The 27,735-nt window shown below is 46.6% G+C and overlaps 1 protein-coding gene across 3 annotated transcripts in view; it reads right to left on the reverse strand.

The window, feature by feature from the left end:
* Window positions 1-27,735, reverse strand: part of ARHGEF4 (Rho guanine nucleotide exchange factor 4) — a 214,870-nt gene that overhangs the window by 19,845 nt on the left and 167,290 nt on the right. Inside the window, exon 7 of one of the 3 annotated variants that reach the window (XM_021395154.1) lies at window positions 16,701-16,840. In XM_021395154.1, coding sequence (XP_021250829.1) covers window positions 16,701-16,840 — 140 coding nt within the window. Of the gene's footprint in view, window positions 1-5,676; window positions 5,914-16,700; window positions 16,841-27,735 lie in introns of those variants that run through there. The other 2 variants (XM_021395155.1, XM_021395156.1) reach the window with 2 other exon arrangements.

The raw sequence follows: 27,735 nt of genomic DNA on the forward strand, positions 1-27,735 counted from the left end.
CAAACATTACATTTTCTGATGCCTTAATTTTAATGAGGATTGGAAATAAATATAAACTATTTTATTTAGAAAAAATATGATGGTACATTAACACGATTATGTCACTTAAGCAATAAGCTTTCCCTATTCTCCTCTCCTCACTACCTGTAGGATTACCATCCCATTGTGCACTCCCACTCACGTTTCCCATCCTCTTCCCTCTGCAGGCCAACTCCCATTTGCACCATGTCTCCCATGACCATGACTCAATGCCAAGATTTTTGCCTTTCTGCCTCCTTCCCCTGCTGTCCCTGTGAGAGGTGCCTTTGGACACCACCATCAGAGCTGGTCAGCCACAGCACATCCAGTGCGAGGTCCAGCAAGCACAAGTGTGGCACCCAGCTCTTTGCAGAAGGCAAGGACAGGGAACCACGCAGGGCCCAGAGCCTCAGGCCCTCTGATGATTGTTGCTACACAATCAGTTATAGCTTGAAGAGAAATTCATCTAAATTTGTTATACAAATAAGGTTAAAGAAAACATTTTAAAGCTGATACAAACTGCACTGCTAGCAAACCGCTCTGAATTATCAAAAGATCAGCGTTGTTTTGAGCTCGCAGCAGGCAGTAAGCCAGACTCTCAGGGCACGGCTCTGTTCTCTGTGTGCATGCACCATTTAATTTTAATGGAACACACAGCAAAGAACAGGATAAAATGACTTTTATTGCTGCTATCTCCCGTGGAAACATCTCCTTTGGATTAATGGCATCGTGCCAAAGTCTACATAACACCAGCAGGTGCTGGCAGACACTGAGGCCAATGGAGGTGGCTTAGCAGTTTCCAGACCTGGCTCTAACTAAGTGATGCTCTTCCCGCCCTAAAAGAACCATGCAAAATTCACTATCTGGATCCTTTCCTCACTTTCTCCTGGGAGAAAATCCTCACAGGCTTTTGGTGACCCAAAACTTGAGGTTTTTTTATTTTGTCTTTTCCCAGTCATCTCCTTCCCACTGCACAGTGTTTCAGATCTTTTCTTCACTAAACAAAGGATCGCTGCCTGTACTTTGCTTTGAAAATGGTGCAGAGGAAAATCTGAACATCAGCAGCACTGAGAGAGAAGGCAAAGAACAAAAACTTGATGTTCTGTCACTGTCAGGCAAAGGAAGCTGCCCAGCCTTTGTTTCTGTTTGGTATCTGTAAACGTAAAAATTAGTCGTTTCTTTTGTAGTTCTGCAGATGATGGTTCTTCAAGTTAATTACACTCTCAGAAACTCAAACCACCAAATATCCCATGGTAAATAAAGAAGACCCATTCAGGCAGCAGCAGTTTCCTGGGATCTTCTGAAATTCCAATATTACTTTAGAGTATTTCCATTTTCTTCACTTGTCTCAAGTCCACATCATCTGGACAAAGAGAGCTGGTGGCTTCAGCAGAGTCGTAGCTGCAAACAAGCCCCTCTCTATGGCAGAATGCAGCATCTGCAGTTCCTCCTGCAGAACATGGCACATTCCCATTGGTGCCTAGTGCATATTTCCTCACTATCTAACTAGACACCGACACAAAAATACCAGTCACAACTCATCAGCCCAGCATTTCTTAGTCTTCTGGTGTAGCTATCTTGTTTGGTGAGGTGAGGAAATCTGTGTGAGGTTGCTGATGAGAGCACTTGGCGCACCTCTTCAGGTTCACATGTGATCCCTACACGTGGTGTTTGTATTTCCATACAAATTTGCCCCAGCTCTGCAGACACCCAATATGCCAAGCCCAGACCACACTTAAGAACAGCTAGCAGCACACCCAGCTCTGCTGTGTTGCTCTCAGCTGCTTTAGCACAAAGGCTCCAGAAATTGGGCCTGTAGCATTCACATACCCCCCTGCACAATGCTCACAGTACGAGCACACAGCTTGGTAAGAGACACCATGCTGATTCTGTTCTTGTAGCGATACCCTAGATGGATGGAATACTGAACAAGCACAAGATCTCTAAGCACAGACACCATGCTGACTTGCCCCCTGCCACTTGCCTGGCCCAGCAGCTGCTCAGGGCAGGGAGCAGGAGGAGGAGGCAGCTCCATCCCCTGGACTGCGCTGGCTCTGCCACCGAGGGACAGCAAGGATCTAGGTGCCTGATGTGAGCTGGTGATCTCTGAAGGGATAGTGTGCTGGGGGGGATGAGCTGGCGTCAGAGGCCCTGGGGGGAGAAGGGGAAACCCTGGGATCTCTGCTGCAGCAGGATGTGTGAGGCCACAGCCCTGCAATGACAGCTCGTTGCTCCTGAGAGGGCAGGTCAGCTGGCCAGCAGCAGGAGAGAGTAAGCTCCCAAATTCCACCTTCTGTGGTTCTTCATATCCCTCCAACTCCTTTGCTGAAGGGCTCAGTGACACCCTCACCCTAGGGCAGTTTCCTTCTGGCAGTGCCAGCCCAGCAGAGCTGCCTCACGCTGCATGCCACAACACAGAAGCCTGTAGCAGTGCAAGAGGACAGAGAGCACCGCGCTGGGCCGTCAGCAGCTGCATGTCCCAGCTCAGCCAGTGCCAGGCAGACAGCGTGGGAGCACTGTCAGCCTCAGCCACGTCTGCTGCCATCCCAGCAAGAGAGCAGGTACAAAGATGCAAGGACAACATCATTTTATTCTGCAGTTCCCAGCACATCCTGCAGTTAACAAGCCCAGTGAATGGTATAAACAAGTACTCCCTCTTTTTAAAATATGCCTTTAACCTGCATAATTGGACTTTTTTTTCCTAGTCAAAACACTGGAAGCATTAATTAAAAATACTTGTTGATGGTATCATCCTAAATGCTTACTGTGTTTCTTATCTGGCCAACTCATGCCTTAGATTCCACGAATAAACCACAAAGACAGCAGATATTACATATCACCACAGAAATGAGCTTAGCCTGGGAGAACAAATTAAGGGGAAAGATACAATCTAAAGCCCCCAGCTCCCTCTGGGAATGAGGTGCTGCTCACACTCCTGTTCAGAGCTGCACACACACACACTGCACGCTCTGCCCTCTCCTGCTCAGTGCTCCAGGGCTCTCACCCAACCCAGGCCTGGTTGTGGGGCCTGGGGAGGCAGCCCGTGCCCCAGCACTGCATGCTGCATTGCTCAGCACAGCTCCTTGCAAGCCCCTGTCTCCTGCATCAAGTGAGAGGGCCAACAGTAAAGAAAGAAAAAATATGAACTTTGTTCCCTGAAATGCCAAAGGCTTCTCCTTCCCCACTGTCCTGCCACCACCTACACGACTTGCACATGACTCAGGGATCCTCCACCAGCTTTATTTTCCCTGGGCTCTGAGGGCCATAGCAGCTTCACCAGCTGAAATGTGAGGGAGGCTTGAAGAAGTCACAGCTCACATCACAGCGGCTTACACTTAGATGCCAGCTGCTGCTCCCAGCTTCGTATGTGCCTGCTGTGAGGTCAAGGAAGGAGGTAAACTGGGGGCTCCCCATAACAGTATGCACACAGTATGTCAGAATTAGTTATCCAGTACCCAGCTAGGCAGTGGGAAGAGAAAATTAGAAGTCATCTAACATGAAATGTTAGGAGGAAGATCATTCTCATGCCCTTAGCAACCAGCATAACCACCTGTGGCAGGCAGCACTGTAACACACCTCTCCAATCAGTACTCCATGATCTTGCAGTTTGTCTCATAATTTTTAAATGCAAGAATGGTTCTACCTTTTTTTGCTCTGACACTATTTGGGTGCCAATAATCTGGTGAAATTGCCCCATATGAGGAAGGAGAAGGCACTTTCCCTGGGGCTGCACTTTTCTTCTTAGATGTTGTACTAAGGGACATGTTTAGTGGGAAAATATTGGTGGCAGGTGGACGGTTGGACTGGATGAGCTTGGAAGTCTTTTCCAACCTTGTGATTCTATGATTCTATGATTCTTCCAGGTGGTCCCTGAGAGTCCTGGACTCCCTATGGCCCTTGGAGATAACAGGGCCATTCTGGGGCGCTCAGCAGTGGTTGGCAGGATGCCCCTCCACCTCCCATGGCACAGATTGGTCCATTCCACAGGAGCTTTGTTGTGTCGAAGAAGCAGAACACAGAGGGATTTTTGGAAATTAGGACACTGCCCCAGGTACAGTGAGAGCTGTGAGTGGGCCAGAAAGAGAAGCAGAGGTGGGAGCAGGTTGTCCCCTGCCTGCTCACAGCTTGTGACCCCCAGCATAGCCAGCAGCACAGAGTTAGTTTCCTCATTGTGCCTCATCAGCCTCAGTTCCTTGCCAGGATGAAGGAGGAGTTCCTGCAGAGCCTCCCTGCAGCACCCCTCCTTCAGGCACAGTGTAGCAGGTAGTGACAGCCCTGCTTGGCAACAAAAGCCACTGAAGAGCATCTCCGTGACACAATGCCTGGCTGGACGAGAGCACGAGTTGCTATGCATCCAGCTCAGCCCTTGGTCAGAATGCTGTACTAGGATCCCCAGCTGCCTGCATCACCCCGTGCAGAGCCAAATGTCGGGGCTGTGAGCGGAACTGACCTACCTGGCACTCCAGAGCTGTGCATGTGCATGCAGACCCTGTGCACTCCTGCAGCACTCATGCAGTTCATCTGATGCTTTGAGCAGTTCGAGCTTCAGAGCAGCAACTGGCGGTTCTAACATGCTGCTGGGGCTGCGTGGTGCTGAGGCCTCTCACTGCTCCTGACAGCAAAATGCTGCTGGAATGCTGCAATATTCTGAGCCTGCTCCAGTCCTGCCTGCAGCTCCGCCTTTGCAGCTGCTTCCCAAAGTGTTCTCCATCCCTGAGCCCAGTGGCACACCTGAGTCCCTATCTGCCATGGTGAGGACCGAGCCACGCTTTCATATTGAGACAGAACTTGTCCTCTCCATTAAGCAATCTTTTTATTTCATCTTATGCCTGTGCCATGCCCACTGCCCTCCAGGGCAGAGCCTTTCCCTAACACCCCTGACCCTCCCCTGATGCAGCTCCATGCCATTCCCTCAGGCCCTGTTGCTGGCACAGACAGCAGAGCCCCTCTGTTCCCTGTGAGGAGTTGCAGCAGCCATCAGGCCACCCTCAGCCTCTGCGCTGGGCGCAGCAACCCAGCAGGCCTCAGTGCTCTGCATACAGAGGGTGGACTTTAATTGAGGTCACAGGAAAAGTTTAGAGGGTGGAGAAAATAGGTCTGTTTTACAGACAGGTATGCTGGTTTGTTTTGAAATGATGCTCCTCATCAGGCACAGCCACTGCTGTCCTGGGGAAAGCAGCCTACAGCTCCATACACATACACGCAGCACATAATCACTGAGGTATAACAAAGGGAAGAGGATAAACACCAGTGCAATGCTCCTTCCACTCTGCTGCAGCATTTGCTTGGCCCTGGCTCCCCGTGCACACCGACCATCGATCACTTCAGCTAATGGAGCACCACTCACAGGGCCAGGGGCTCTGTGGGCTCGGCTGCTGCAGGGGGGCATGGGCAGCAGGTCTGGGGCTCTGTGTGGGACAGCCATCCCTCATCAGAAAGGCAGCGGCACGCAGGGCACAGCCGGGCCAGTGGGGCAGCAGGCGACCCTGTGCTGTCATCAGGGGGCTGAGGCACAGCCCCGGGTAGTCTCCTCTCCAGCTCAGAGCGCAAGGCACAGGCGGTGACGGGAGGGGAGCGGGGAGGGAGCGAGGGCTCACAAGACAGGGATGCTCCGAGACACAGGGTGACAGCAGACGGGGCACACAGCCACATGCTGACCTGCTGGGGGGCCTCGTGCCCGCAGCTGGCGGCCGGCAGCCCTCAGTGGAACGCCAGGAGGAACATGAGCACCACGTTGACGACGATGAGGAAAAGCAGGATGACAAAGACCACCACCCGCTGGGTCTCCGGGTTCATGTTGCAGCGGAGGAAGGTGTGAAGCACGTTCCATTTGTGCCTGCTGCGCTCGGGGACCTTTGCCATGGCTTCAGCCCCGGGACAAAATGTAAAAAAAAAAAAGAAAAAGAAAAAAGAGAAAAAAAGCGACCTTCCCAGAAGAGAGCTGTGGCAGAGCGCTGCGAGCCGCGGCGCAGCACTCAGGAGCAGCCGCAGGGGCTCGGCCCGGCCACGGCACCCGCGGGCAGGACCCCGCAGCGCCCCGCCTGCCGTGGCCCCGGAGCGGTGCGAACCCCTCCCGTGGGGAGCGGCGCCGCGTTCCGGCCGCGGCGATTCGCTGCGCCGTCTCCAGGATACGCGCGAGCCCTGGCAACGCGGTGCGGGGAAAGGGGGAGCGGCTCGAGAGGGCGGTGGAGCGCTCTGCAGAGCGCAGGCAGCCGGCGGGGCGCGGGGCGGGGACGGACGGAGCTCGGAGCCGGGGGCCGCGGCCGCCTCTGCCGGCCCCAATCCTCTGCCCGCCCCGAAGCGCCGCAGCCGGGAGCCTCCTGCAGGCAGCTCTGCGGAGCTAACAGCGCGCTGCCTGGCGGGGAAGTTCTCCGGGCAGCGAAGCGCTGGGGGCAGGCCCGCGGGTACGGGCCGCAGCGCCCGAGCGGCACCCACAGGCGCTGCCGAGAGCAGCAGAGCAGCAGGCGGAGTCCCACCGAGCGCGGTCAGGGGCAGCCGGCGCCGGGAGCTGCCGTTGCCGCACCTGCGTGTTCCAGGAGCTAGTCCTACCTCCGCGAGACCGTGACAGATGAACGCGGCGCCCGCAGCCGGCGCTGCATGGCGGGGTCGCTGGATGGTGCGAAGAGGATGACTGTACTTCACCCCATCCTTCAGCCGCGCACAAAGCACGTGCATCTGTTTGGGCAGCTGCTCCTCGGGCTGGGGGGCTGAGCACAGCCCCCAGGGCCAGGGCAGGGCAGCAAGCACGAACAGAGCCGTCCTCCCTGTGTGACTGCCGGCAGAAGCAGCTCTGTGCTTTCCAGGTGTTAGCACCGAGGCCTGCACTATCTCTGCATGAATCCTGGCACATGGCAGCTGAGAGATCCAGGATACTGGCATCACACTTAGAGCCTAGCTGGGTGCTTCCTTTCTTTTTATTTTCTCCCATATTGCACCAGCCTCAGCGGGGGTTGTGCAGAAAGTGCTAAACCAACAATGTTTCCCTGTGCTTCCGGAACAATTAAGATGTGGCCATTAGGCATCATAAAACAAAAAAACAAGCCCACACAGTAGATTTAGCTTGGATATAAGGAAAAAATCTTTTACAGTGAGGGTGGTGAGGCACTGGCACAGGTTGCCCAGAGATGTGGTGGATGCCCCATCCCTGGAGACTTTCAAGGCCCTGGGCAACCTGATCCAGCTGTAGTGTCCCTGTGCACTGCAGGGGAGTTGGACTAGATGGCCTTCAGAGGTCCCAACTCTAAGGATTCTATGATTCCAACTCCTTCAGTGTGCTGTTTTTCAAGCTTAAAGATCCTCCACTTCCTATCTCTAGTCTGCACATGGAAGAAAGAACTCCAGGCAGGATGAAGCTGTGCTCCCCACGTGGCCCAGGCCCTGGGAGCCGCACCTTCCACACTGAGCACGTGGACCCGCCCGCTGCCTGAGCTCCTGGGCATTCCGGAGCTTTTGGCCTACATTTGCTTAGGAGCTTTGAAAAAATAGTTCCTTCCCATATCCTCTGCAGCCCACAGCTGGCTCCCTGAGCTTTTGGGCTTCCATTTAATGAAAGTTCTTGAAGTCCAGAGTTGATTCATAGCATTGTTCAGCTCCTGGACGTTCATTAAGTTGTGACTGTCTGACAGCAGACAAAATTTGAGCATAAGCCACTGAACATTGAAACACTGAAAGTGTTTTGAGGTGGTGGGCTCTTTAGGAGAAGGCAATCCAAGTGAAGAGGAAGCATGGCCACACATGCTATGCAGATTTGAAAGCAGCAGCTACCAACTTCTCCAGCCTCTTGGTGCCGCTGATCAGAAGCAGAGCCCAGCAGCCCGCCAAGACACACACCAGAGGGCCGGCCAGCCGTTACCCTGCTGGTGCCACAGGATTCTGGGCCACTTCTGAAATCCAGTATGCTGTCATTCTGCAGTTATCTCCTGAAGTCTTGGCAGCTCATGAACACATTTAAGTATTTGAAGGCAAAAGCACAGGAAGTTTGACTGAATACCTGACAAGCTATCTGAAAGGAGAAAATAGATTCCTTCTTGGATTCAGACCTCCTGGAAAGGAGAAGCTTGGGAGTAACACCAGCTGCAACCTGGCTTCTGTCACCAACACTATGCACTGAATCCCTCTTGTAAGATCTGTGCACAGGGGAGCTACTCCCATGATAATGCACAGTGTCACAAAGCACAAGTCCTGCCACATGCTGCAGAATGTCATGCAGCACTGTCCCCTACACAAATAAAGTCTCATTCCTGCTCCTCGCTGATCAGACATGCTTCTGTGGTAGGTGCATCCATGAGAGATGAAACAGAGCAAGGTTTTATCTTGTAGCTTGTTGGAGAGCAGGATTTAGTTTGTATAAAGATTGCACAGTCTTCACTGGAACCTGATTTGCAATTGCAATAATTTACTTCCAAGCCTTCCTCTAGGAGCTCTCCTCAGTCAGATGGAAACAAAAGCACTCCAAGGGAATGATGCTATCACTCAAAGCAGTGCCAGTGGTGAAGGCAGAGCAGTTTGAGGCCTGACAGCACACACAGCCCTGCTGCGGTTGGAGTCTAGTATTAGATATGTACAGAAGCATCCTTTCCTTTACTTTTCACCAAAATAGCAGCAGTTATTTGCCCAGGCCTCAGCTGTCACCTTGCTTGCAAGTGGAGCAAATGGCGTAGGCTGAGTTTTCAGCTTTACAAGGCCAGGAGTGTTTGGACAATCCTGCCTGTCTGTTGAATGGAGTGTCCTAACATTGTCACAGCTGAGCTGGGAACTGGAAGGTTTATGTACATAAATGTGAAGAATTAATACGTGTAATAAATAGTGCAGGTGCTTCAGCAGAATATCCCAATAACTAGCAGCAGAGATGAACAGGGAAGTACTATCCACATCCTGGGAAAGTGGAGAGCACGTGTCAGAGCCCCACCACCAGCTCCGCTCCCCTAGCTTGCAGTGGGCCTGCACAGCACAACTCTGCATGATGTGCCAGCTGCCATGGACTTCAATGCATCTTGCAAATAGAAGAAATCAAGCTTTGGGTGGATGTTCAATAGATGGACCTCTATCACAGTTCAGCAACTGAAAACAAGGACTGCGTATGGAATGGAGGAAGAGTAAGCATTGCTACCTGAAAAAATCATTTGCCAAAAACATTTATTTAACTTCAGAATATCCCACTATTACACTCTGTCCAGCATCCAAACTAAGTGACTATCTAGCCTCTTCTGTATTGAGTTAACCCTTGGCAACAACTGCAGCTTCCAGTTGGATGGAAACCACTGCTGATCCACCACCTGAAAGCATCAGAACAAGTGCAGCTTCTTGAATTGCACATGATCATGTATTTCTAAAATGGAAAACCATCTGTCAAAGGTCCACGATTTGCTTGGAATTTCACAGTGTGTAATGCTGTAAGGTCCTCTATGTTAATAGAATACAGTTACTGCCACTCCGCATCCCTGGACAGCACCTCCTTGTGCTCTGTGCTCATGTCGTACTGCCTGAGGTAGCAGAACAACAGGCCTTGCAGAGCAGTGCTTGATGGGCTGTTCTCCAAGAGCTGCCCCATCAGCAGAGAAGTAAATACAGCCAAACAGATGCCACTTGTTAGTGTTCTCAGAAGCAAACTTGCTAAGTGGCTTTCAAAATGATCAGCAAACAAAAATGCAGAATGGATTGCCCCAGCACTGCCGTTCAGTGGTAATACACAAGGTGCTCCTCTGCTCTCCTTGCTAAACATCTGCTAGGTACGGGAGCATGAAGAGATAGGATGTCCGCTGTTGTTCAAGGAGCCTGCTTTTTTCTTTGACAAAGCCTGCTGACATAAAGACCTGCTAGCGGCAAGATTGTCAGATGCTCTGATGCAGGATCCTCCCTACAGATGATAAATGAAGCACTAAAAAAGAGCTCCCATCAATGTCTTCTTAGGTTGCTGCTCTCTGCAATCACATATGCCCTCAGCCCAGAACCTCAGAAAACCTGCACTTGGCATCCAACTGCTGTGAAGCAGCACAACCCTACTGCTGTCACGAGGCCCTGTGCACTCCCCATGGCCTCGTACAGGCCTGGATGGCAGGCATGTGCTGCGTGGGGACTGCCAGCCCACCCCATGCTGCTGGAGACAACGGCTGCTGTGTTTGCCATCAGTGGGTCATGTGTGCTGTGTGTGGGAGCAGTGGGGTTACTGCCTGTGACATTTCCTCGCTTTGTCGGGAGCAGGCATAGAACCAACGCAAATGGGACATGCTGGGGGCACCAAGTGTCCCAGGGGATGAAGCCTTTTCCAGGAGAAGTAAGGATGGCATGCTCTGAGCTTGGTTCTCACAGACTTTTCTTTTTTCAACAGCTCTGACAGTTCAGCAGCTGTTATCAGTGCAGGAAAATGCAGCTGCAAGGAACTTGCCCCTTCTTTAAAACATGGCTGAATTTGCTGCTCACTCTGCTCCCAACCCAGCCAGGGTACAACCAGGGCCCTCGGTCAGCAGACAGGGCTGAAGCTGAAGGAAGGATCTTTGGAGGGATTAGCAGTGCTTCCTGAAGGGCCAGAAGAGTCAGGAGGGACTTCATTTTTCCACCACGGAATTCAAATGCATTCTGGAGATTAGGGGGAAAAAGGAAAGCTCGTAGAGAGGGGCTGCTCTAAGTCAGGATTTGGAGGGAAGAGAACAAATACAAGAAGTCTTTAATGTCGAAGCCACGCTGAGAGGAACCTGAGGCATGGTACAAAACCAGTTAGTTCCAGATATGCTCACCCCTCTCTCCGCAAACATTTAAACCTGGAATAACCTCTACACTAAGCTTTACCCAGCATTCCTGCTCCACTGCATTCCTCCCTTATCCCCTTCTCTCAGCAGACCTTTGTACTCTGACATCCACTTTGTTATTGTACAGTTATCTGATGCAGGTGTTTATTGAACTGGCAATCTGAGTGCAGATGTCCCTAACTATTTTTAAAATAAAGACACTGGCTGGCAGAATTAATTTTAAGAGCAAGATTTTGCACAACAGACTTGCTCTACTTGCTCTTGTAGCAAGCACCATCATGCTACAATTTCTAGAGGTAATGCACCTAATGCAAATATCGCGGTGCTGCTAACACACGTCCTGTCACAGAACAGGGAGTGAGGTGTCACCAAGGGCCCGTGAAAGCCAAGAAGCAAGTTCCCAAAGATGCTGAGTGACACGAAGAGCAGGGCAAGTCCTGTACTGTATCAGACAGGGCACATCTGAAAGCTGGACCCCACCTATGAATAGTGACATCCCTCTTCTTTGCTTGCTTTCAGGACAGCATTGACTGTCCTTGTGCAGGGCTGACTGAGCATCAGCACTCCAGGAAGCACTGTTGGAGCACACAGATCACAGAGCCTGCTATCAAGTACAGCTGAGAGCTCTGTGCAGGTAGCACTGCCAGGCCTACCTGCCACACCACCTCCAGTGCTGCACAGCAAGGATTGAAGATCGCAGTGGCGCTGAGGTGGATGACCTCGTGTGCAGAGAATGGCTGAGAGGAAGCTAGGGCCTCCTGCCAATGTAAACCTTAGCCTTAGGGGACACTGTGCCACTGGACCTCTTTGTAAGGGGCTGCCAAAACACTTGAAGGTGGTCGGAACCTTCACCACAAAGAAACAAGCAACTCATTGTTAGCATCAGCAGTCATGCTGTGTTTTCTGTAAGTGGTGAGGAGGATTGGGCAGAGTGCTAGGTACCTATGGATATGCTGAATAAAAACACATGTAGGCTTGGAGACAGTCTGGCAAAAGTAACTTCAGGAGATAAAATGTTGGATCATTTCTTCTTCAAAGAGAAAGCTGCTTGTGGAGCCAGGCCTGACTCTACAGGCCAGTAACTAGGAATACATTTAATGTTGTCTGTTGTTTGCTGGCATTACAAGTCCCCAGTAGGCACGCATTAGCAAGTGTGAACAGAACAGAAGCTGTTAGTCTTTGCAACTTAACAGCTAGGAGGGCTGACGTAAGAGCTCCAAACCTGTCACGCTGCCTCCAGTTATTACCTTTGAGTGACATATTTAGGCCTGTTTTACAGCCACAGAGAAAAGTTTGGGCAGTGCCATCCCCTCATTCATGTTGGAGCACACACACCATGGAGAGGCAAAACACAGAGGCACTGTCACTGTCAGAGGCACTGTTCCTCCTCAGCTCTGCTCCTGGAAGTCAGAGACTGTCCCCTTAAAGCAGGCACTTCGTTGTGCATGTGCAAAGCCCCTTCTGCTGTAACACATCAGCATTTTTCTAGGAGTGTGACAGATCCCCTTTGTGCTATTCTTGCCCCAAGAACTAAGCTAAGCTGTTTTTTCTGTTTTTTTTTGTTGTTGTTGTTTCTAATAAGTATCAGATTAGTAGGGCTATTTTAGAGAAAGCCTGGCATAGGCCAGCAAAAAAAATTATGTGTTGTAGAAAGACTTCTGTGTAGATAGAATGTGTCTTGGTGGCCTGTATGCATGCTCCTGCCTCAGCTACATCTTGATGTAAGGGAAGGGGAAAGAAGCTCAGGACAGCCACAGCTGCTCATGGCAAAACAGGAATGTGGCTCTGGTGACCTCCTGGCACTACTTAGCTCCTGATCCTAACCTATGGGGAGATACAATTGCTATATAGTGTTTGGATATACTGATTTTATCTAATTTCATTGTTAAAAGCCCTCTGCAATGACACTAGAAGTGTCAGGTCTGAGGACTGTAAAAGCTAACATCATAGGGCAGCAAAAACAGCTACAATTCTGCCTCCATGCCCTGAACGCTCTCATACACAAAGGTATGCAAGCACTTAAGACCAGAAACTCAGATGCAGTTAAGATCTACGTCCATCAGGGAAAACATTAATTCTAGTCCTTGACAGCAAGGAGATGACTACAATACTCCTCAAATAAATCATAATTGCTGCTTCTGGATCACAGTTGTCAACCTTGGTTGCAGAAATATGCAAGACACAAAAGTAGGAATGAAGGATTTAGAAGAAAAAAAGGGGGAGAGTATTTGTTAACTAGTTTCTGTTTGCTCTAGTACCAGCTGGGAGAGCAACATTCATTAAGATAGAAAAGTGATAACAAGTCTCTCTCAGATTACACTGGAATGTTCACTGGAAGATCAATAATTCTGCTTTCTGTCTGGAAATCTATTATGAGAGAGAAGAGAGAAGGAGATTATAAGATTTTCTGCATTATTTTATTTTTTTCTGCCCTGGAATTTGTCCTCCTATACAGCACAAGAAGTTTTAATGAATTAGAATACAGATAGATGACATCCAAACAGATATGAAGGATGCTTATATTTGACAAAGTTGAAACTCTTTGTTCTGATTTCATCTGCATGAACATTTGTTTGGTATTTTAAAACTGTAGTTATTTATTTATTTTCAGTGGATCCCCTTACAGTTTACGTGTCTTACTTCTTACAGCTGAGTGTGCCCAGATGAGCACTGGGTGATACCAGAAGAATAAATTCCCAGTGAGCGATGAGAGTTCAGCACACGAAAAATGCTTTAGAGACTCATCAACTACAGCTGCATGCTGCTTGGCAAGATGAGTTAGAACATTTGCTGCCTTTGGTAAATGGGAGATTATTTTTGTTTACACCATTTCCTGAACATTTTTCTGTATGCATTACTTTGTTAAATCAGGAATATGTATGTTGGACTAATCAGCTTAATTGCATCCTGTCAACAAGCACTGGTAAAACACGAACATATGTAACATATTGCAATATTCTCATTTTAAAACATAAGGCAACAATGTTATACATCTTAGATAAAATCATAAAATCCTGAACTGCTGAATCCAATGAGTCCCTGCATTTCCTCAAGAACGTGACTTCACATACCAAATTCCAAGCTTATCAAATGTAGAGTCAGAAGAGATAAGGAAAACAGAGGGAGCCTTGCTCCTGTTTTCCAAACATTTATGGCTTTGCTTTCATAAGATGGAGACAATACTACTCACCTAGGGCTGAAAGAAGGCAAATACTCCACCTGTGCTGAATTGCAACAGCATTTTTTCCAAAGCCCATAGCTGTAAGGATCCCCTTGCACAACAGCAGGGCAGAACAGACTCTTGGTGCCTATCAAAAGTGTCAGAGCAAACACACCTAAGACCATTTGCACAGCATTTTTCCTCATTATCTCCGGCATCACTTGAGAGCTCGGCAGGCAGGCTTTTACATGCTTAATTCACGAGCTCCTCTGCTTCAGTCTACAGGTACCATATTTCACGCTGCTTGACACCATGTCTGCCCTGCGCATAGAGTTCTGTACTGGCAAGCCAGAACCACAATGCATTTGGAATACAGACTTTCTCTTGCCACATTTTACCAATTTATGCTGCAGAAGAAAAACGATGCAAGGATAGAGTCTTTACCTAGAACAGCCACCAAGTAAACTCCACCAAGGACAATCTAAAAACAAAAATGTCTTTTTACCAAGATCTGCATCTGAAAGAATATCAGACAAATTTCTCCAGAAAATTGCTTCTCCTGCCTCTTTTCCCATCCCAAACCCTTTTTATTACTTTTTGACTGATTTATCTTGGCTCCTACACTGATCTTCCTAGGTGGGCTCTGTACAACCTTCCCAGCTCTTTTATTCCTCTTGTCTTCTTGCCAACAAACTATTCGAATTTTATGAAAGGCTTCTTTTTTATTCCATAACCATTTTCTCTTGATCCAAAATGAACTTAAACTCAGCGGTTGCTTTATTTTTTTAAATGCAACATTTGTACTGCCAAATGCCTTAAAAATGTATTTTAGTCTTCTCTGTTTATTTGAAAGCTCTTTCTTCTGAGAGGTTTGAGAATAATGTGGTTACCATAGTTTCTTTATCCACGACCAATAAAATGCAATGTGGAATACAGTGCAACAAGGACAAGACTATTCAGCAGATCTGACTAAACGACTGGACACTGGTGTCTTCAAGCTAGATCGCTCCTAGCATTACTACTTGAAATAGTTAGGATTAACTGATACCCAGATTCTGGTCCAGCAATCAAGCTGAAGGCTTATGCTTTTCTGATTCCCAGCTATTGGAGATAGTTCAGTTCCAGCTCTTAAGATGTCTCTTCATGTAAAATCCATACCTCACAGATTTAGTATTTCACCTCCAAGAGATTTTATGTGTCACTGCACCCTTTTGTTCCAGGAAGTAATTGCATAGCACTGTGCTAATGCTCAGCTATGGTAAGTGATAGATTCATTACCCGTATAAATCTGTTGACAAAGTAAATAATGTACTGCCTGTTCTTACAGCTGTGTTGGCCCCTGAACAGGCATGCTTCTAGGAAATATGCCAAAGATAAACTTCTCTCTTCCAGTCAATCAGCCAACAAACCCACATATACTTCAAAGAGGATACAAATGATACCTGCTTTGGACACATCCACTTGCTTTCCTGATTAGAAGTTATATGATGGAATTTTACTCAAATAAAATGAACTAAAGATAGAAAACCAAGTGTCCTCAATAACAGAGAACACTGAAGAGAAAAACACAACATATACGATGGATATGGAGATCCACTGCCAAGTTAAATAATTTTCTGATTTTAAAGAGCTGTGAAGATTTCCTTTAAAAATAAAGAGGAAAAAAAAAAGGAAAAAAGTAAAATATTTTGCATTCTCCTTTAAAAAGAATGAAACAAAAGTCCAGAGGATGTTCTGTTTCATGAGCCACAATGAAAAGAATTGCCAAGTCAAGAACCTGAATGGCAGGAAAGCCAAATTCTCCTCTGTTGCTCTCAGTGCACACTAGGAGACTGACTTCTGTAGTGCTTGAGCCTCTCTCAAGAACATACCAGGTTAACAGGAGAGAATGCAACTCAACACATGTAACACACAGCTAAGTTGAATTCCCTTTTAGTGTAAAACACTGGGGGCAGGAAATGAAGAAAAAAAATTTTACTGGAGTTAAACTTTGTCTGTTTACCAGTCAAAACTGTTGAGGTTAAATCAAAAGCTCTGGCCATGGTTTGACAACTGCTGCATGTAAACAACAGGGAAAGAAAACACAGCAAGTCTGTTCCTTACCCCAAGATCCCAGGGCTGTAGTCATGAATTCTGAGCACAAGAAGCATGAAAACTGCTCAAAGAACATTTGCTGTTGTTGTTTTGAAGAAGAGCTGTTACCCTCACTGTGCAGTTCACTGGTAGCTTTTATAGACCCCAGAAGCACCACTACTGTGTATATCTGACATACCGGCACAGAGCCTCCATCAACATCATCTCTGTTATAGCTTAGCCACAAGCAAACGTAATAAGTATTTTATCCCCGCCTTCTCATTTAGTGAAGGTCATGTAAATGTACCAGAGTATAGGGAAGAGAAGAACGTGCGTGTATGAGTGTAAGAAATCACTCATATGGTAAATATGCTTCACTCTTCTGATGGAAAAGCTTATTAGTTCACCACACTGAAAAAACACTCTGTGTTAACGGGATGCCAGTTCTAATGCATTAGACAAAACCATTATTCTTTTGCAGAAAAAAAAATCTTAAATCCTATTATTATGTTGCTCATTGTCCTTCACTCATAGGGAGAGTACCTTCAAAGAAAGCCCAGGCCTCACCATTAACCAGCTGCAAGTGACATTTCAAGACACATCCTCTCTGCCATTACCAGTACAGTCCTGGATCTGTCCTACAGTTCAAACCAAGGACTGACATCGTTCTTCTTCCTGCCTGCCAGAAGCTGCCAGCACAGTACCTCGTTGATGGCGAGCTGCTCTCCACCTCCGCCAGGGTGGCCATAGCAGTGGCTGGAGCTGCGGAAGTCCTCGTACAGGTCCTCCTCGCTTCCCACATCATCTGTCAGAGCTGTCTTGTCCAAGGCCCCATCAGCGATCACTGCAACAGCAAAAAGAACACATCGGTTATACAGCACAAGGTCCTCAGAAGTGTTGCACCAATAAAATGAGCTTGGTAGGGGCAAGGGATGCAGTAACAGCATACAGGAGAAAGAGACAAGGAAACTGCACATGCCCATGGCAAAGAACACAAATATGATTTTGCTACTACAGGAAGAACGGCAAGGTAAAAGGCTTGTGTCTGCCAATTCAGACCAAGGAAACTCTCAGCCTTTGGAAAACCATTCACCTTTCTCCTTGCCCACCCATTCAGTTTGAGATCCCCTTTTGTCCCTTAAAAGAGTGCTTGCTACAGAAGTATCCTGTACCTCCACCAGTACAGGATGGCCATTCTGCTTGAGGTAACATGGAATAAGCTGCAGATAGCCAAAGCTCAACAGCCTGCAGAGAGAACCTGCACTAAAGTCTAAAGACATAAGCACGAGACTAAGAAATAGAAAATGACATCTGTACTTGGTGCATAGAAGAAAATGGCAATTCCTCTCATTCGTAGGCAGGAACCTTTTTCTAAGGTCTCCTCAAGATATTAGCAAATACACTTCAGCAGCAAGTTCATGATTCATCCCGTACCTGCCAAGGCTAGAGTTTTCAAAATCTGTGAAAAATGCTAATGATTAAAGAAAACATTTGAAGTCATATTCTTCTGGAATAATGACTGCTAGAACAATGGTTTCCATGTGACAAAGAGGTGGGCTTCACAGAAAATTTCTATGCATTAAATAAGCAGCTAACACAAAGGCACACATGATGCAGAGGACAACAGCTGATGTAATTAATAATTTGAGTTTAATGGACTTGACATGGCTGCACTACAGAGACTGAGTGAAGTGAAAACACAGACATTGCTATTGTTACTCCTGCCGAAGTTATACATCATATTCAAACCTCTTGTAGCTCAAGTGAAATAAAAGCATTTCACTTGATCTTGTACAGCATGGACAGGAAAACACTGGTTGGTCTTTGAGCACTGGTTGGTTTTTGAGCTCTCAGTTCATTCAATTTGTAGCAAGACCTACAAACATCATCCTTGCCAGCACTTTCATTACACATGTGGCTGTTTATTACACATTAAGGCTGCATCAATAAGATGTCCAATAAGAGTGAGGTGTAAAATCACTGTAGCATCAGTCAGTTCAGTGCAGTTACTTAACTTCCAAATTACTAGTTTATGAGCTGCTTTTGAACCAAATATTTGATTGTTTATGTTTTGAATTCAATAAATACAGCATAGCAAAGATACTCATCACCTAAACCTGGAAACTCATCCAAGACTCTCTCAAGTTAGAAAACAATGTTCTTAACCTTTGTTCTCAACAACATAATGCTACCTAGCTTATGGCTTTCAGCAGATGGGATGCTTCTCAATTCTTGCTGTGCTATGATCTCTCAGCTCATAAGATGGTTCCAGTCCTGATGCGTTGATTTTACCTGCCTCTCAAAAAGAAGCCAAGTTCCTTTTTCCATTCCTCTGCCTTAAAGAAAAAAAGTCCTCATGGATACACTCCACCAAAAAATGCAGTCCGTAAACACTCAGGAGTTCTCAGTCCTTTAAGGCAGAATAGTCCAAGATAATCATTTGATGTTTTCCCAAAAAGACTAATGTTCCAGGGAGGAACTGAAAAAAGACCAGAATTTGCTCTGATGCAGGTTACATGGGAGAAAAGATTACAAACAAATAAATAAAACAACAATCTGAAACGGTGACCCATTGCACTAGATATTCATCAGGGAAGTGGGAGAATGAAGGCTTTCAATGTAGGTAATAACTGAACATGCACAGCATAAACTAGGACATGTAGAAAAGAAGCAAGAGCTATACAAATATCTTTGAAGACAAGTTAGCAGAAATTGCTAAAACTGTCTATCAGCTTCTCAGCTGCACAGTACTAGTTGGACAGACAAGTATTAAACTGTGCAGGAGTTGGTCTGGATGCCCTACTTTCCCTCCCCACCAAATGCTCATCTCCATATCACATTGCAATCCACTGATGCGGCCACAGCTGGCTTCTGTGTCCTCACGGAGCCACAGATCTGACTTGGCCCTGGCAATCAGACAGCAGAGAGCAACACTTCGTTAAAAATAACACTGAGCTCCAAGTTACATCTAATTAGCTCAGGCAGATTCCTCCACATTTCATACGGCTGTCATGCTAGATTCTGTTAAATATGGCAACAACTCCCATACAGAGGAACGTAGGGAGGGGCTGTCACAAACAGTAGTATGACAGCCTTCTCTGCAAGCATTACAACTCTGTGTTCTCCTGTTGTTAGTCCAAGAGCAAGCTCAGAATCCATGGTATGAGAGCACAAAAGCAGATGGATAACGGTGCCAATACCAACTGACAAGAGTGAGCACAACCCCTTTTTTATGCTTCCCAGAAAAGGATGCTGCCTGCAGTGGGACAGGCTCCTCCTGCACGGCCCTGCCAGGGGCCTGCTGGCTGCACCCTGCCTGTGGGGTCACTGCTGCTCCTGGGCAATGGGGAATGCCTGCTGCCCCCAGGGAGCTGCCTGCATGTGATGTGCTTGCTTGCTCCTGAGAGTCATCAGCCAACCTGACCCTGGAGGACAGCTGAGCCTTACTGAGAGTGGTGGGGAGGAAGAAAGGAGAGGGGCCTTGTGCTGTTCATCTTACAGATAGGCAGCCTGAAGTTGCTGGCTGATATCTGCTGAAGGGCTGAATGGCACTGAGTGACGAGGAACAGCAACCGTATTCCAGACCCTTAATGAGAGTAATCTCATTTGTTCACCATGTCCAAGCTCCTCTCCAAAAGCAAGGACCTGCTTTACACACTCTAGGTGCAAAGAATTAGTGGACAGAAGACATAAATAGCTAGAAAGCCCAAACCCAAAAGCGTAGCACCACCAAAACAGATTCCCACCCTCCATGGAGAAACAGAATGCAGCTCTGGCACAGCTTCCCAGAGCAGCTGGGCCCCAGACCCAGCCCACCTCGTACCAGAGAGCTCCGTGCCCCTGAGGGTCATGGCTCAGCAGGATTCTACCCTGTGGCTGCCCAGTGGTGGGGAGCTCCTGCCACAGTCTGGCTCAGAGCCCTCAGCATTGGCCCAGTACTGATGGAAAATGGGCCACAGGCAGCTCCCCCCAAAGCCAGCCAGCCCACAGCTTTTGGGGTGAGGCCAGGACAGGAAACAAGGGATGACTGCAGCCAGCTTTGAAAGCCAACAGCACCCACAGTTTATTAAAAGTACATATTAAGGACAAAGGGAACAACAACTGTGTACTGGAAGTACCTCTCTTCAAGTGTGTTTTTCCAGCATCACATCCACACAATTGTCTCTACGTGGCATTTACATTTAAAATAATTCACTGGAATAACAGTAGGAGCCTGATATACACTCGCAGAGCAAATTAATTCAGAGCTAACAACATCATTCCTGCCGCCTCACTGAGCAGAGATGGCTGCGGTTACGTGCGCCTGCAGGGAGCTGCAGCTGGAGGTGGGGTAGCTCAGGAGATGTAAGACATCAAACAGACAGAAGGGGTGTGTGAGGTGGGAAACAAACCTGGGAGCCCCTGTACAGGTGAAGACATCCCCTCCACCCTCCTCCCTTCACCATAGCTGCCACTGCAGTGCTGCAGCATCCACCCACCCCGCTCTGAATGGCATGCATCATTTATCAGCTGCTTGATCTACACAGGTCCCCGTGAAATCCATCGGTGATGTCATCTCACTTCTGCCCCAGCAGTGCCATTCTGCAGCTTTTTGCTGTGCTGAGGGATCCTCTCGCATTGTTGTGCTTATGGCTGTGGGCTAGTTTAACAGGGAGAGGGAAGGCTAGGGGGGGATTTAGCAAAAAGTGGACAATGAGCCATTAGTATGAACTTCATAATGGGAAAAAAAACCAACAAAAAGCGACACCACAAACCATGCACATGGCCTGCAAAGCCAAGCCTTACAGAGCCAAGACCTCTGTGATTACATTTATGAGCAGGTAATGAAAGTGAATCTGCAGGGGGAAAAAAAAGTGAAAATAGAGCATAAGGAAGAGAGGCAGAAGATATTTAAGGGGAGAAAGCAAGCTTCATCCTCCCATATAAAGAAAAATTAATGAAGGAAAGCACTCAACATATCAAAATGAAATCAGCAGTTTGGTACAATGCCGTTAATGGAATTCCCGTTGTGAATGAAACCAGCTCTCAATTAGCCAAAGCAAAGAATGAATCCGCAATTGAGAACAAAAAGGAGACAGCTCTTCAACTCTGAGGGTCTGCGAGGTGCAACACCCAGGGTAATGCTCACCAGCAATAATGCGCTGAGTCACCCTCCCAGGTTTGAAAAGTTTTCAAATCCCAGTTAGAAACTAAATGAATTGCAGTGAGGCTTAAGGAAGAGCTCTTGGCTCTCTTGGGCAGCAGAGATAATTATGGGGAAGAGGGATGTGGATTATGAATGGCTCCACAGCTCTGTCTCCCACGGTACCCCTTGGTCCGTGCCCACAGCATGCCTGCGTGCAGCACAGCTGTCCCCAGCCCCTCCTCACTCACTGAGCTATGTTACAGGTGGGAGGGATGGTGGAGCAGTGTAATAGTGAAATAGTGGAAATGATGGGAAAAACAGATAGGAAATAACATAAACCTATGGTCCTGACACACAGCCTGCTCCTTTGTTGGAAAGCACCTCTGCTGAACTGCATACAAACAACTAATTCACTGGCTGTGCTCCAGTCACAGCTACTGACATGGAAAGAAGTAGGCATGTCCTCCTACTCTGTTTGTTGTTTATTTGCTCAGGTCTGATTACTCATCCACACAGTCCTGTTTGCTCTCATTTTTTTTCAGATGGATGCCTTTGTCTTTGGAAGCGCTATTCACCTTACACCTAGACAGTGTTGAACATGACGGGGGCCAATTCTAGTTTAGTTCGCTAAGCCTTAGCACAATCTAAACATGAAATCAATTGTAGCAATCAAAACTTGCAGACAAATCCATTCTAGAATCCAGGCACATTCTTCACTGTATCCTCAGTAGGATGCACTGGTTGGGAAGTCTGATGTGTAATTTACTGTTCCAGCAACAAGCCTTATTTATGGAAGTAGCTGCTTTTCAAAGGAGTTAACTGGGAGAAGAAAACAAGGGAAGATGAAATCAGCCATCACAGAGTCAAAGTTTCCTCTGTGAAAGGTTAAACACTTGGTTTTTCTTGTTTGTAACGGGTAACAAAGATGAACACTGACATACCAGCCATATTCATTTTTTAATTGTTCATTTAAGTCTGCTAGTTAGCACTGCATCTCTCATGCTTTGAAGTAAAACCAAACCTGTGACCAAAGTTCTCTCTCCAGCCCTCTGAGCATGTGCATGGCCTCCTCTGGACGCACTCCAACATCTCCATGTCCTTCTTGTGCTGGGGCCCGGAACAGAACACAGCACTAGAGGTGGGGCCTCACAAGAGCAGAGCAGAGTGGGACAGTCACCCCCCTTGTCCCGCTGCCACAATGCTTTTGGTGTAGGCCAGTGTACAGTTGCCTTTCTGGGCTGCAAATGCACACAGCTTGCCCACGTTGAGTTTCTCATCAATCAGCATCCCCAGCTGCTTCTCCTTAGGGCCACTGTCAATTCGCTCTCTGCCCAGCCTGTATTCATGTTTGGGATTGCCCTGACCAAGTGCAGGACCTTGCAAGCACTTGGCCTTGTTGAAAGGCGTGAGGCTTGCAGTTCCCACTTCTGGAGCCCTCTGGAAGACAGTCTTTCCCTCCAGCATGCTGACAGCTCCATGCAGCTTGGTGTAATCCTCAAATATATTTGAGGTTGCATAGTATCATACAATCAGAGTCAACTCAGATCAGCAGTAACCTCAGGAGAGCTTTCAACTCAACTGCAAAGATGAAACTACCATGTTCATGTCTCTACACTTATCCATTCTTACCCAGATGTGTAACAACTGAGCAAATGAACCAGGAAATGAGTACAATAGTTATTTATTGTGGACAACATCTACTTCAGCAAATATAGAAGGTAAAACAACATCAAAGAGTGTTAGTGCAGCTGACAGGCCTAAGAAATGTAAATCTGAAAGGGCTGTTCAATAAGACTTCATCTGCTTATATTTGCTTTTAGGAGCACATCTGCTCTAGCTGTTCAAAGCCTTATAGACACATCCCATATGTGGAAGGGTAGGAAAACAGAAAGGAAAAAAAAACCCTCTTCTTAAAGATTATTCCCACAGATTTCCCCAACGTGATCTCAACAGCTAGTACTACAGTGTACTGTTGAATGTGGCATCACTCTTAAAGGTCACTTCTGGGCTTCTGTCGCCTTTTGCTCACACAACTATACAAAGATTGCTGGTGGGAATATGCAAAGCAGCCACACTGTCATATCTTTAATGAGTCTTATTTCATCTGAACCAAAGCACCAGTTCAGAATGAAACAATCAACTCTGCATTATTATATTTTCTCTCCTCCAGAAAACAAACAAAAAAGCCAACACAGACATATGTAGCTAGCACTGGTTAGACATAGCGAATGCTTCTAATCATCACCAGTTCTCAAATGAGAACCTTGAATTGAAAAAGTTCCTCCCATGCCCTCTCAAAAAGCGTTACTCCTCCTACTTCTGCAGCTGCTCTCCAGGTACTTGGAGTTTTCTTAATGCAGGTGCTGATGTTAGCCCCCAAGTCTCACGCTGCCCTTGTCTGCTTTAATTAAATTGATCCAGCTGTGACATTTACTTCACCTCTAAAACAGCTTCCTAAGACAATTCACAGTAGCGTATCAGAAAACCAAGCTACCATAGGCTCCTATACTGCTTGGTTTCTTGTACCTATTACTTTGTTAAAGAAAGGAAAGAATGTAAAAGTGCTATAGGAACCTTCAGTTGATTTACATTTCCAAGATTTCTGTGTTTTTATGTCTTTGCATCCCAGTACACCCTCAGAAGACCGAGAGCTTGGAAGCAAAGTTGCCAAAAAGCACAGACCTTTCTTCTGTCTCCAGTCACAGTCGCACTGAACCTTCCCTGCCAGCCTGAGGAAAACCACTTTGTAAAGAGTAGTTACAGTCATTTTTATGAAGACTTCTCACTAGGAAGTAAAATAATTATCATCAGAGAAGACTTTCAGATGTTGCGCTCACTCATGCCAACTTTGCAACTTCCTTATACTACTTTCATAACAGCCAAACTTGCAGCAGAAAGAAAGAGGCATGGGTCTTCCTTATGATGGACTAACTTACGTTATAAATGTAATGATAAAGGATGAAAAATTATTTTGATAATGGTTTAAATGCAGCCACCTTTGGTTAAGATAAAACTATTTAAGAGTAGAACTTGAAATGACGCCCATCCCCTACAGCTACGGCTTATTGGTACAATGAACACAGGCATACTGGGCACGTACCACTGCCAGCAAAGTCAGCACAAAGAGCCGCTGCCTGACACTTCTGAAAAGCAGGTTGTTTATATAAGTGTCAGAAGACAGATTTAACAGGCTAACTTTGAATGCTTAAATTTGAAAAATGTGACCTTTCTTTCTTTCCCAGAATTCTGCGTAATGTTATAAATCTAGTCTTTATCTTTGTGAAGCTATCCAGGCTGATAAGTGGCTGATATCTATAACCTTGTACCACAGAAGTAATTAAAAATGAATGCCATGAGAAGGCTTTCAATTGCTCTTGTGCATTTATCAAGTGTAAGTCTCAAGAGGCAGTAAGTCTGTTTCGTTGACATTATTTTGAATGACCGGCCTTCATGCAACATGCAACTGATCTGGTTTCATACTAGGGCTACAGTCTTCTCATTAACAATACTGGCAGAAGTGTTTCACCTTTCAGAAATCCCTCTGCCCCTATTTATACTTTAATCTCAGTTCTAAGAAAATCCCTGAGATCAAGCTAGCAAATATTTCCAAAGGGAAAACAGGAAATCAAGGATTTACGTTATTTAACTGCAATTGCCATGACAGCTTGGGGATCAGGCTTTTTGTAGTTGCACAAACGCTGCACAAACAAAGGAGGCAAAACTCAGCTCTGAGCAGTCATGGTGATCCTTCCTTCGTGTTAATTAGAACAGATCTGAGAGAGCAGCTCCAAACTACAGGAGAGATGCTGAACATGATCAAGCATAATTCCATCTTTCTGTTCTGAGTGAACAAAGACGTGAGAGCATCTCCACTGGAAGACAGATGCAGGATAGCAAAGAGACACATTAACTCAGTTTAGAGGGACCTCACGGAGGGAAATAAGATGGAAACATCAAATTCACTCTGATATTGGCTATTTACATTTCTGTGAGTGCAAACTTCACTGTCATAGTCCAAGACTGATTGGTTTTGGTATCTAATATTCATAGGTCACTTGTATAGAAAACCAGCTCTACAAACATGTGGGTGAAGAAATCTGGAGCACAGAGACCTAGAGGAGAAGACAGTGCAGTCCCTTACCCTCCTGGAATGGCTGGGGTGTGTTCCCCTCATCTGGAGCCACAATCCCCGCATGGTCAGCCTACACTACCTGATATATATGAAAGTGAAAGAGATTGCGCCACAATTTCAAACTGTAGGCAGACAGCAATACTCTTAGGAAATATATTTAAGAAGTCAAGGACGAGTCTAACAGCCTTATACAATCAATACTGTTCATGCTGTAGTAGGAAGAGAGCTGCCTGCCATCAGCTGCCCGCTCTCTGGGAATCTGATGATGCAGAATAAATTACTGCAGGCCAGTTAGGATTAGCCTTAGATGCTAAACTTGTTGATTGATGTATCTCAACAAGTTTTCAAATATCATGGAAGAAACAGACTTCACATTCAGCAGTTTTAAGTTTCCCAGAAAATTGGTGTAAGGTACATTATTAGGAGAGACTTCATAACATTCAGCTTCAGGTCTGAATTAGAGCTGAACACGTCAGATGCAACCTTATGCTACAGCAAGAAAACTCTTTCAAGCAAAACAGTATTCCTCTTGGAATAATTCATTTCAAAGCTATTATTAATCATCTCCTTTAAAAGAAGAAAGCATTCTGGCAAGGTCACATTGGTCAGTGCTCCTCTAATCATTAAATTAATTACTTAAGATGTTTACTGGAAGCTGCAGCACAGGAATAGCAAAATTGGTAAGATCAGCAGTTCAGCAAAATCATGAGTCTGAGATGCTAAGTATGCGTTCTGAACTATGAATTCAAAATGACACAACCACATACAAATCATTGGACAGAAAAAATATTTTGGATACTCTGGAAATATACGTAAAAGCTAGCCCCAGCTGAAGATGGTAAAGTTAAGAGACAGATGTATATTAACACAGGCAGCAACATAATCTCAATAGTCTCAATTAAAAAAAAATCACTGCTGATTAGCAGCAACTAAACTGAGCGAGATCCATTAAAAAGGTAAGAGGGATAAAGTAGGTGAAGCCTTTCCCACCCTTACATGATGCACAGCAAAACAGAGCTCTACCTAAGGCATATGTCAGAAAAGGGACATTCTTCTGGAAGGTGATGGCTGAAGCAGTCAAAATAATATCTGAGAATTTGGCATCAATGTGTACCTTTGCAAAACAAAAACAGGCTGATACAGGGACAGTGCCTTCCAGAGCAATTCAGATCACATGTTCCAGTGCACAGCATTGGTCAACAAACTTGACGCTCTTTATCAATTGCTTGAGCTTATAAAACACACGTAATAATCCTTTCACTTAAAGGCAAAGATGACAAATTTGATGTTTCCTGTGCTTACCCCCCAAAACAAAACATTTAATTCCACAGTGCTGCTGTTATTGTTTCCATTTAAGAAATGATTCTTATTTAGGTCCTATATGCCACTATAATGAGAAGAGGAAAATGCTTTGTTTCTGTTATTAAGTGAATTAGAAAAATTCAAAATGAAAACAAAACTGATCGAAAGCAGGGCTAACAAACCAAAGTCAGCACACCAGTCACCCACACTGAAGAAGCAGTTGATTAAAAGCAATTTTTTCCCTTTGGTAACGTCACGTCTTTAATCTACTGCACAGAATTGTACATTTATGAGTTCCCAACCCTTTGCCTTTCCAAAGCAGACAGAGGAGTCTTGTCTAGAAAGGATTGAAAAATCCAAAACCAAACCAAAGACTCTCCTCCAGGCTCACAATTCCAGAAATATATCTGGATGGAGATCAGTAACCAGTGGTGTCACCCAGGGGTCAATGCTGGGACCGATTCTCATTAATATCTTCATCAATGCCATCAGCTGTAAGATTGAGTGCACCCTCAACAGTTTGCAGATGACACCAAGCTGTGGGGTGCAATCAACATGCCTGAGGGACAGGATGCCATTCAGAGGGATCTAGACAGGCTGAGCAGTGGGTCCAGGAGAACCTCATGAGATTCAACAAATCCAAGTGCAAGGTCTTGCACCTGGATTGCGGTTACCCCCACTACCAGCTGGGGAAGAAAAGGATAGAGCACAGCCCTGCCAAAAAGGACTTGGGAGTACTGGTGGATGGCAGCTGGACATGAGCCAGCAATGTGCCCTTGCAGCCTAGAAAGCCAACTGTAATCTGGGCTGCACCAAAAGAAGCATGGCCAGCAGGTCAGGGAGGTGATCCTGCCCCTCTGTTCTGTTCTGGTGAGGCCTCACCTGGAGCACTGCATCCGGATGTGGAGTCCTCAGTACAGGAGAGACCTGTTGGAGCTCATCCAGAGGAGGGCCACAAAAACAATCCAATGGACGGACACCTCCCGTCCAAGGACAGGCTGAGAGAGCTGGGGCTGTGCTGCCTGGAGAAGAGAAGGCTCCGGGGAGACCTGAGAGCGGCCTGTCAGTATCTAAAGAGGGTCTGTAAGAAGGAATAGGATAAACTCTTTAGCAGGGCCCATGGTGATAGGACAAGGGGAAATGGGTTCAAACTAAAAGAGGGGAGATTTAGGTTGGATAT

The sequence above is a fragment of the Numida meleagris genome, chromosome 4, assembly GCF_002078875.1.
Source record: "Numida meleagris isolate 19003 breed g44 Domestic line chromosome 4, NumMel1.0, whole genome shotgun sequence".
Classification (NCBI taxonomy): domain Eukaryota; kingdom Metazoa; phylum Chordata; class Aves; order Galliformes; family Numididae; genus Numida; species Numida meleagris.